Source organism: Quercus lobata, chromosome 1, assembly GCF_001633185.2.
Source record: "Quercus lobata isolate SW786 chromosome 1, ValleyOak3.0 Primary Assembly, whole genome shotgun sequence".
NCBI classification, from domain to species: Eukaryota; Viridiplantae; Streptophyta; class Magnoliopsida; order Fagales; family Fagaceae; genus Quercus; species Quercus lobata.
Window position 1 is genome coordinate 45,239,169 of NC_044904.1, and position 11,463 is coordinate 45,250,631.

At 34.6% G+C, this 11,463-nt stretch overlaps 1 protein-coding gene across 1 annotated transcript; it reads right to left on the bottom strand.

Annotated features, from left to right (window-relative positions):
• Window positions 1–437: 437 nt before the first annotated feature.
• On the bottom strand, window positions 438–10,931 carry LOC115990913 (receptor-like protein 4). The gene is made up of 9 exons (XM_031114684.1): window positions 10,660–10,931; window positions 9,525–10,574; window positions 8,349–8,499; window positions 8,134–8,208; window positions 7,238–7,306; window positions 6,659–6,727; window positions 5,414–5,491; window positions 3,982–4,190; window positions 438–1,041 (listed from the first exon to the last, which is right to left on the bottom strand). The coding sequence occupies exons 1-9, from the start codon at window positions 10,733–10,735 to the stop codon at window positions 935–937; spliced, it is 1,884 nt and encodes a 627-aa protein (XP_030970544.1). The 5' UTR covers window positions 10,736–10,931; the 3' UTR covers window positions 438–934.
• Between the last annotated feature and the right edge of the window lie 532 nt (window positions 10,932–11,463).

Here is an 11,463-nt window from a genome sequence, read left to right on the forward strand (position 1 = left end):
GATTGACTGTGTACAGTGCATACATGGTTAATATTTACACGTCTACGCTTCAACAGTAGATTAGAGCGGTTAATGTATGGGAGAATTTGTCTTTCTATTGTACTATTCAAGCTACTCACGTAATTTTTTTTGTTTACATAAAATTTTTAATTAATCCGCGCATCTCACGGACTTATTACTATTTGAGATAAAGTGCAGGTACGGTAAGCTTCATTATTCACCCTATAATAAAATAAAAAGATATAAATTTCCCTTTACACTTGGAAATATAGAATAGGACCAAGCACTTGAACCACAACACTGAGCACATCCCATAGCAGTGTAACAGTGAGCACATCACATATCAGTATAAACGGTAAACAACACAACTACAGGAGCATCAAAGAAACCCCGAAAATGTAAAACAAACAAAGAAGTAAAAACTATAAATCATATCCTTAGAAATTTTGAATACCTAAGTTTTGTCATTTCCAATAAATATAAAACAAGCCATTGTGGGTATACATCTGAGGTTAAAGCAAGTCAGCATATAACGTTAGGAAAAGAATCGCCAAAGGTGATCATGCAGCAATAATGAACCTAGGAACAGTAGGCATATCGGCGCGTTGCCATTACATACATTGCACTATAGATTTACATCATATATTCATCAAAATGCTGCAAACTGGGTATTATACATTGTGGGGTTACAGCTTTGTTCTGGTCAAAAATAACACGAGACCACATTGCATTCAATAGACTGGCATTCCTTGACCCCATTTCAGAACAAATTGTGAACAAAAGCCAAAACTCTGAATTGTCCGTCTGAAGCAGTGCAGTAAGTCATTAGCATCATATCTCAGATCTTGTATAATCACACTAGAGATCCACTTTCTACATCTTTTGGGTGAGGGAAGACCATAAACGTCAATATTCTCCTTTTCTGTAAACTCTATTAGTAGGGAGTAAAAGGTGATGGCAGTCCCTTTGCATGTTGGCTCTCCATTTCAAGAAGCATCAAAGATTTCTGCCTCTGATACTTGTTTCTCTTTGCAGCCAGTGCTGAGAAAAAGACATGAAATTAGATTGACATTCAATAAAGAAACAAGCTTAATACATAACATCCTTTCAACTGATAAACTGATTTTCTTTTTTGATTGGTAACATCCCATCAACCGAATAAATGATAATGCGTAAATAAATTAAGAGCATGTTGGTCATCAAATGGACAATGGAACAGCTTGATAAATTTTAGAGAGCATTTAAAATTTCCAAATTTAAACCAGAAAACCCATAAAATAAGAAAATTGAATTTTTTTTAGCCAAGTATTGAAGAAATTTTAAGTTTTCAACCACAACTTCCAGTAATGTATTCAGAGTGAGATGTCAATGACTGCCCCTTCTGAAAACAATCCTAAATATGTGCTGGTTTTATCTATAAAATAATGCATCTGTGACAACCATTCGAAGCAGTTTAGTTTCCACAAGACATTCAAAAATCTGGCTAAGATTGGAACAAACAGAAAATTCACAATAATGTAAAAAGCAAATTCCGTGCAAACACAAGATTTACTTGTAACCAATTATTCAGTGACCAGGTAACTAAACTACAACAAATTTACCTCAAACATGTGACTTTCCTTGCAAACAAGGACAAATGAAGCATTGGAATCTTTTCATTCTTGAAGCAACAGAAGAAATTAATTTTTTACACAATCTACAAACTAAGAAGCCATCACTTTTAGAAGAAACTACCACTTCTCATAATAGACTAACAGGAAAAGATGAATTAAATCAATTCACCATTATTCCAACCCCCTCCTTCAAGTGTGGACCTACTCGACTCCTTAGTCAATTAGGCTCAACACAAGGAGATATGTTTAGAACTCATGACCACTTGCTCTGATGCTATGAGTCTATGACAGATTATTACACATCCCAAAAGCTTAAGCTTGTAGCAAACTATGATTTTAATCATTCAACCACTATTATAATAGATCAAAGTTCTATTAAAAAATAAATCAAAGTTTAATTTCACCAGTATTACGTTCAAAAAAGATATCCAACTTTTATGTTGGAAATCAAATAAAGTGGAAGAGACTCTGATTATGCCGATAGCAAACTAAAATGCTTTGCTGTGATGTATACTTCCAAAGGGAAAAAATTAAAAATATCTAAGTTATTGAAAGACCACAGAATCTTGATAACCCAACTGTGGGCAGTGCATCAGATCTCCCTTGATAAATAAGAGACAAAAAGCACATGGAAGTTCCTCAGCATACAAGCAAAAAACTCTTCTGATGATGAGATCAAAATAATAAAGTACTAGAAAGTAGAAACTTAAAATGGGTCTACATTTTTTTTTTTTTTTTGATAAGTAAAATGGGTCTACATATCCACAAAAAGAAACTTGTATATTGGATTATTTTGAAGATATTCCACAAATGAGATAACTGGACAACTTGTAAGTTGGAACCTATACTATACATAAATTTTTGGCGGTATATTCAATGGCAACAAGCAAAAGGTGCATTTCCTTTTTAATGAAAATGAATAATGCATAATGGTTGACATTATGTACTTCATTAATGCTTTACACTTAACCCAAATCAGAGAAGTCAATGCACTACAACATATACTACTAGACAAAATTGCTATGGACTATAGTGAAGATGAAATGATGCAGCCTATGTCAACACAGAACTTGGGAATGTGGAGGCTTGGTTTATTTTTACTTAATAAATAAATGCACTTTATTATGAATTGACTTTTCATTTTGTTGCATCATGCATTGTAAGATACACAAAAACTTCATAAATGTTATAGAAAAATTGTAGATACATATATGAAAGGTATATTTATTATAAGTTTGAAACATATTCAACTAATGACTAATTTAATCATCGCTTATGCAATAATATTTAACAAAACTAACTAAATAAATCAAATTAAAATAAATTTATAACATCCACAATCATATTGGTCGAACTAAAATAATATTTTCTTTCTCTTCATATTCATCATCTTTCCTAATCAACTTTATCTCCATAGTACAAATCAATGTTATCATTATCTTGCAAAGTCAATTTATCATTAACATCTTCTTCATCTCCAACATTTATATCTTTTTTCTTCTATTTCAATAACTTCTCTTTATATTTCTTCTTGTCATTCAAGTTTCTTGGACTTCTATAATGATAATAAAAAATGAAAAATTATTATATTGTTATTTAATACTTTATTCATAGTATATAATAGAAATTTGCAAATGTGAAAGTGAAGTGCCAAGTGTGTGGTCCAAATTTTCCATGAGAGAAGGAAAAAAAAATTCATGGTCATGTTATTTTATCAGGATTAACCAAGTACCCAATAATTGTGTTAAAAACAAGTCTAACAACTGTTGGACTCAAGTCAAAGCACAAGTTGAGCAAAAAGCTCAACTTGAACCCACATGTATGAGTATCATCCATATCATACGATACGCATCTTTGTATTGTATAATTCTTTACCATGATTGATATGCATACGATATCGTATGTTTTTTGTTCGATTCGATACGTATTGTACAATATGTGCGTATCGTATGATATTAACAACTATTTTTATAGCCTAATTAGCATATCATTCTAGATTTTAATTCTTTTTTATTCTGGTTTGTAGTAGAATGAGAAGCATGGGAGTGCTTTTTAATTTTCATGTTCAAGTGATAAACTATTGGAATTATAGCTTCAGAGCTAGGAATCAGTAGTTATAAAAGAGAATACGGCATCATAATCTATTACTAAGGAGCTACTTGGTATTCTAAATTCAAGCTTATGTCAGATAGTGAAATATACTCTGAATCTTCTTATGCATCACTTTTAAAAGGACAAAAAGAAAACACAGATAGAGGGCAGATAATAAAATGATACACTACAGTATCTCCAAACAGATAAAAGAGTGCAAAGGAAAAGAACATTGAAAATGATTGATGAATTTGTCCTTCCTTGTCATCATACTTACACATTAAATCTTGAGGGAGACCAAAGTCATAATCATTTCTACCCCTTCGGATGCAGAACATGTATATCACCAGCAGAAGCACACAGAAAAAGACAAGACTTGATAAGCCTATCGCAATTTTACCCTTGGTAGATAAGCTGCCATTTTCCCAGAATAAAGGACAGTCTGGCAAAGTAGGTCCACCGCACAAACCTTTGTTACCAGAAAGACTGTCAAGAAAGATTTAAGCTCATTATGTAAGGAACTATATTATGAAAAGCCACTTCTAAAAAGGATTTATGTAACCCACAAGTCATTATGCAATTAGGGACATCAAGGGTCAGTAAGTTTTAAAGACATTTAGATGCCCCTTTATTTAACTATTTTTGCTGCAATGATATTCTTATAAGAGGATAACTTGTGTTGATCAGTCATGAAATGTGTGCTTTCTTTTTCCACAGCAGAAAAGGTTCTGCAGTTACTCTTATTTGGACCTCTCAAGGAACAAATCTTAACTAGTAAAAACAAGGGTACGACCTTTGGCTGTTCATAGCTTTCTGGGGAATAGAGGAAGGGTAAAGGGTAAAGAAGTGAGATGATGTAGAACACAGGTAGGAAAACAGAGATAAAAGGATTACATTGTTTGACCTAACGGCCTACGTCCATAGGATAAAGCCCTAACGGCTACATCTTCACTATAATATCATTTGTGTTTTACAATGAAACAAATATGGGGTATTTATTGGAGGCTCAACCCTAAAATAACCATACAATAAACCATGGTTAATTGACTTGTAGTACTAGCAGTATTCCTGGCTTACACATCAAGGATTGGGCTTGCACCTTCAGTCCTTGACTATGATTGGGCTTGATATCTCTAAGAGATATATTTAAACTAAGAATTCAAGAAAACATGAGCTTGGTAGCTTGCTGAAATAGTCGCTCCATGGCTTTATAAAAAGTATCAGTGGATTACGATGTCTAAGAGACAGGTTTCTCTGTTCCTATGTGATTTTCCTTTCTTTCCCCCTTCAAAGAAGATGCATGAGGTAGAGAATTCATCACCGAGCCTGCTTTATAAATTAAAAAATCTTTCTGCAAAGGAAACATGCCCAGAAAGGAGTGGCAGAAAAAGATGTTTTGAGGGCATGTGTTATGGTTCAGGTCATTGAGGATCAGATAGCAAAAGGAAAACATTATGAAATAAAAAAGATTTTAACAATTTAGTTCAACTGGAATTTTAGGGGATTGAATAGCTGAAAGAAACAAATGCAAGAGATGTGAATGATTTAGCTAAGGTTAGAAAAAGATAGAAGCAATTTAGAACTAAAAGGAGCTTAGGGCCTATCACAAATCATGTACACTACAAAAATTTGTCAGCTAAAGATTCTATAGCATTTGAACTAATATAACAAATTAATTGTAGCTTCTAGCAAATTAAATTATATCATACTCAATTGCTCCACCGTGCACACCAATTGAAAAAAGTTCCTCCGGTACTCGTCCTTCTAATAAGTTATCATTCAATACCCTGACAAGAGAGAGGTGTATTAAGAAATGATATAAACCCTGTAATGAAAATACAAAAATGGGGTCTGTAAATGGTGTTTTAGATTCAGGAAGTAAGTTAGTTCATGTCCTTGTTAACCATATTATTAAAATTTCAGCTTTTAAATGATGGCTTCTAGATGATCAAGTTTGAGTATGTTAAAAGGATATAACATTAAAGTAAGAGGTGTAATTTGCATTTCTAAAGTAAGACACTATGAGAATATATTTGATGCAATAAAACATTATTTACTTATCCAAAAAATAAAACATTATTGAAATTATTTCTTTAAACTAATGCACTATTGAACACCTGTTTCAATGTCAAAGAACACAACTAGAAGTGCCACACTGCCATTATGGTATTTTAAATTACTACTGTAACAATACTCCTAAATTTTATTTATTTTTTTTTTTTAATGCCATGATACCTCACCAAGGCAGGGCACTTCAGATCCACCCACGGGGAGTAAACCATGGATACACAACCCCACCCACCAGAACCATGTATTAGGTAGGTAATCCAGTGAAACTCTTAAGTGGGGATCGAACCTTGGATGTCTAGGTCTACAGCTCATCCCAAGCATAAAATAGGGAAGAATGCCAATGCAGCCACATCTTCCACAATACTAAATGTGTTAATTTGGGAGAAGGTTTTAACACATTATTTGAGAAACTCTCACAAAATGCACTACTGTTCAAAGAAAAACCCCAACACATGCATGGAGTGTTTAAAATAAGTGAATAATGGGTGAAATGCTTGATAGTAGAATTTATTTATAACTCAAAGAACTCTAGCTATTCAAGTTACATTTTCCTTCACATTTGGCTTAATTAACTGTTGGGAGATTGATTTTTTTTAATAAAAATAGCTCTAAGCTTTCTCCTTTTTTTCTGTTTTTGTTTTGTTTTGTTTTGTTTTTCCAAATATGGTGTATTTATAAGCATTCAGCCGTGATACTTTGAGAAAGTAAATGGTGTCTTCTGATGAAACATGGGATGCTAGATGCCAGCTTACTGAGCAAGCCACTATCCATGCTGAAATATACTATTAACACAGCTCCTAATGACCACAAATGACAATATATGATGTTGTTAGATATGTTTGATAAAATCCAGTACTCAAATTGGATACTGCCAAACTACTTACACCAGCTGCAGATTTGAAGATGCTAGACTATCCGGAATGGACCCTGTAAACTGATTGTACGATAAATCTCTGCAAAGTAGAAAACATAATAATATATGTAAACAAGCAGATTTTTGTATTACACTTGAGCTATCTTAAAGGAGCCATTAAGTGTACCATAGACAAGTATAAAAGTGAACATAAGAAGAAAACTAGATAAAGATTGATCACATGGTAAAACCATCTAAAAGAAGAGAAGCATTAATCATACTTAAAAAGGGGAAATTGTAATTTTCAAACGGTGAAGAAATTTATTAAATTAGCAAAATAAATTGAAGGGAACAAGGCCCTACTTACATGCACCATGAAAGAACGACCAAAGAAAAAAGGAACGTCATTGAGCAATAAGGTAAACTATTTTCAAATAAACAAATGCAAAGAATCTTCCATGAAATTATGATCAACTGAGTGATATTATATCAAATAAATATATTAGTGGTTTACAGTGTGGCACTTACCAGAGCATGCCATATGCAATAGAAACCAGTACTATAAGTCTATAATTGTAATTTACAAACTAAACAAATGCTGGATACTTACAGCCGTATGAGAGATTTTTGGCCTAGCCCAGATGGTAATGTACCGCCTAAAGAATTAGTAGTTAAGTTCCTGTTCATTTAGAAAAATTCAAAATTCAAAATGTTAACCAATCTATACATTAACTACATATTCAGAACCTATATGAATTGTGAATGCATACTCCAAAAATTACCAAATTAGGTTTAAATGCAAAGCAAAGAAAAAGGAGAAAAAAAAATGTCAACATTAAAGAAACCATGTTAGAAGTTAGAATATTAACCAAACTCGAATAGAAGAGAAAGCACAACCTTATAAAGGTATAAACAATAGAAATCTATCAAACTCACAATGAATGGAAAAAGGAAAACATCCATCCCTTTGACAATTTACTTATGAATGTGTGCATCTCAATCATTAGATGAAGTATAAATTCCTAAACACAACTTTGATTGAGGTATCATCCAATATCAACTTTTAACCACAATTGCAATGTATTTATGCCAATTAAAGGAAGCCACATAAGATAAGTACAAATATGCAACAACTAGCATGGGAATAACTGGAAGTAATACAAGTTCCTAAACATAATCACCATTCTTCTCCCATTGCTTAGGATATTTACCAGGCATAACTTAGAGGAGGTCCAAAAGTGGAAACTGTCCTTGAAAGCACAAGGACGGGTGATAAAATAAGATTTCAAGGAAAAAAAAAAAAAAAATGTAATGATTATATGATAAGACATGGTGACCTATGATGGGGTGGAAATTATATCTGTTCCTAGATAGAAAAGAATACTAAGAAGGGGCTCATTGAACTATTTCTAACTGCAAAACCATCATAATTTTTTGACACAGTAATATGTTGAATCAATTAATATAAAAGATGCACGACATTAAGAGTTGACAGTTGATACTTACAGGCTTACCAAGTTTGACAAAAGACTGATCTGGTCACTAATATATCCTCCTTTCAAGCCTTGAGTTCCAAGATCTCTGAAATGTATAATTTGATCAATATATAATACTTAATGACTAGGATTTTTGGCCCAAGATTATAGCTTCTTTGATTACCAGATAGAAAAGGAAATAAAAAGTTTGAAACAAATGGCTTTGAAAGTAAAAGAGATTATTACATTTGAGATATCACGAGGGATTTTCCATCCTTGTTGAGATGGCATGTAACTCCCTCCCAAGCATCCCAACTTGTAGGAGCACAAGGATCACCATTCCAACCCATTCTATCGGGAACACGAAGCGACTCCTTCAATGCTCTCATAGCAACCACTACAAAGGAAACCCCGATTAGTATCAGCTCACATAACCTAAAGAATCAAGCACATTCCTAAGATTCCTAGAGTCTTTCTTTTACATTTTAATCACTCTTCAGTCTTGCTTATATCTCATTTTCACCAAATCATTCTTGTTATCAAACCATTAAATTATTATTGACATTTTTTTTAATATGTAGGTTACACATGCACTTGGTGGGTTTCAATACAACAACAAATCCTTAGTCCCAAAATTTGGGGTCAGCTATGGATCCTTGACAAATTAGACTGTTTTGGCCATATGAATTTTTTTCTTATATTCTATTCTATTTGAAGTCATGGTCTCTAAAAAATTGAATAATAAATTAAACAAACGGAAAATAAAGATAGATCATAGGAGCCAACACCTAGGCTTGCTTGGAGTCTAACACCAAGCAAGGGAAAACCACTAGGTATTAGCACCTAGGGTGGGGCTGGAGTTGGCACCACACCATACCATGGAGATCATTTTAATTGAAATCTTTTTTTTTTTTTCCATCAAAATAAGCTCCCTTTGATAAAAGTACAACATTTCCTTATATAAGAAAAATAAACCCTAATTATAATTGGCATAGAAAACCCTAATTAACTAATAACCTAAAATTAAGATAAATTGACTCTCCACCAATACCTATGGAAGAATGAAGCGCCAAACACGCCTCTAGATTCTCTCTCTCATGAACGAATGATGCTAAAGATACTGATAGTACATAAACTTTAGAAACTGATGTGTCAAAAAAAAAAAAAAATTTAATGAAGAATATTAATTTATTCACATTCATTTCTCTGTGAAATTCAGCAAATTTCAAAGTTGGGTTTGGTTGCAAGAAAGAGAAGAGAATATTTCACACTTTTTCTTTTTTTTTTAATTTGAAAATATAATATGAATCCAAATCTTTGCTTCCCTACATACATTTCGTCTCTAAGTCTAAGTAAAAAAAATAAAAACAAAAACAAAAATAAAAATTCTTTCCCCTAATTCAATTTCAAGAATCTCTTTACCTTGATCAGGCACAGTAGAAAGATCAGCCGGAACCAGCGCGTAATTCTCAAGCCCAGAAATCACCGGCGAGCCTACCACCGGGACCAGCCTCACGGTCAACACAGTAGAACTCAAATTCTTCACCGTATAATTCCAAGTATAAGCTGCAAAGCCTCCAACCTCCTTGTAAATATCAATCCGATTCACATTATTGCCATTGACCAACACATCGAACACTCTCTGACCTTCCTTGTTCACGCTCGAATCCAGCTCCGCGAAGTGAAACCACAGCAAGTAATCCAGCTTCGCATCCACCTTCAACTCGTACTCGATCACTCTGCCGTCCGTCGTCACCGCCGTCTGGTACAGCTTCGCCGGAAAGTAATTCGGCGCCGTATTGGTCCCGCTTATAGCATTGTTTGTGCCTATCTTCCTTAGCGCTGAGGAGCTGGAAATATGAGATTGGAAACTATAGTCCGATTGCCAGGACCGGCCGAAGTAGTCGGTGTCGTTGGTGAAGCCCGGGCCCCATTGGGGGGAGCCGCAGGTGAGTCTACCATAGTTGACGAGGATGAAACTCTGACCGATCGAAGCGGCGTTGTATGAATTCGGGTCGATTTGGTTGATCTGGAGCGAACCGATAACGGGCGGGTCAGTGGCAATGCTGTAAAAACAGAAATCCGCTTGACCGTCGGTGACGTAAGCGAAGAGGTCAGAGTACGCGCCGTCACGCGCGAGTGACTCAGCCCAAGGCGAGCGCCAGGAATAGACCAAAGTGCCCTCCACGGAAGCGTCGAAGGAAGGAGAGTGAGACTTGCCGTCGTAGTTGTCGTAGACGGTGAATGTACGGAAGTAGTAACGGCCGTTAGGGAGTGGGACGGTGTAGCAGTTCTTTTTCCCGAAGGAGAGTGGGAAGAAACGGAGTGTCTTTTCCTGAGAGTGAAGGAAGTGTAACGGTTCCGAGACTATCGCCGCAGACCCTCCGGTGTAGTTGCGGTCGGAAAGCCATGTTGTGTTGAAGGGATCGGTCGTGTCGGTGGTACCGCCGCAGTCAATGTAGTATGAAACGTCTGTTAAAAAAACATATGTAGTTAGTGAATTAGTGACAGTTAATAAGTTAGTTATTAGTTATTAAGGGAAGAGATTGTGCTTTACCGAAAGGGTTGGGGGTGGTGGTGGTGGAGCAGAGGAGGGGGAAGAGGAGGAGTTGGAGGAAGAGAAGGAGAGACATTTTTTTTTTGTTGGTTTGCTATGCCTATGCTAGCATAGCAAGAAGAGAGAATTTGGGGTGTGTTCTGTTCGGACATAAAAGGTAGGGACTGAATGGGAAGGAAATAAAGTAAAATAAAAAGAGAGATGGGACCGAGATTAGCGGGGAAGTTCTGAGTACTTGATTGCGAAGAAGACAAATCGAGGAAGGTAGCTGATTGATTTTTTTTTTTTTTTTTTTCTGATAAACAGGTAGCTGATTGATTTGTTTGAAAATGGGTACACGTTTAATTAAAACTTATTAATTTGACTTGGATTAAGTTATGAGTTCTTAGGACTTGGGGGGCTACTGGCCGTTAGGTCTTGCGTGATTGATGAGGTTGTAATCGTAATTGACAGGTTTTGATTTTTTTTTTTTTTAAGATAGTTTTAATTTATGGTGTTTGCTATTGATGATGACTCTTTATTATCAGACCAAGACATCAATCAGTTTTTAGTGTAAGTGAAAATTGAATCTCAAATCTCTTATACAACCATGAGAGACTTTATTAGTTTTAAGTTTCAATTTTTAATTATGAGATTTTAGAAAAGTCTTCCATTTAATATTAAATAAATATTTAATATTAAATAAATAAATAAATAAAAGTAGACAACCATAAGGTTCGAAAAACTTTGCTATAACTTGTTGGACAATTTGGAATCGGTGAAATAAGTGCAAAGTGAGCAGCACCATTGGATAAACTTTCTAGC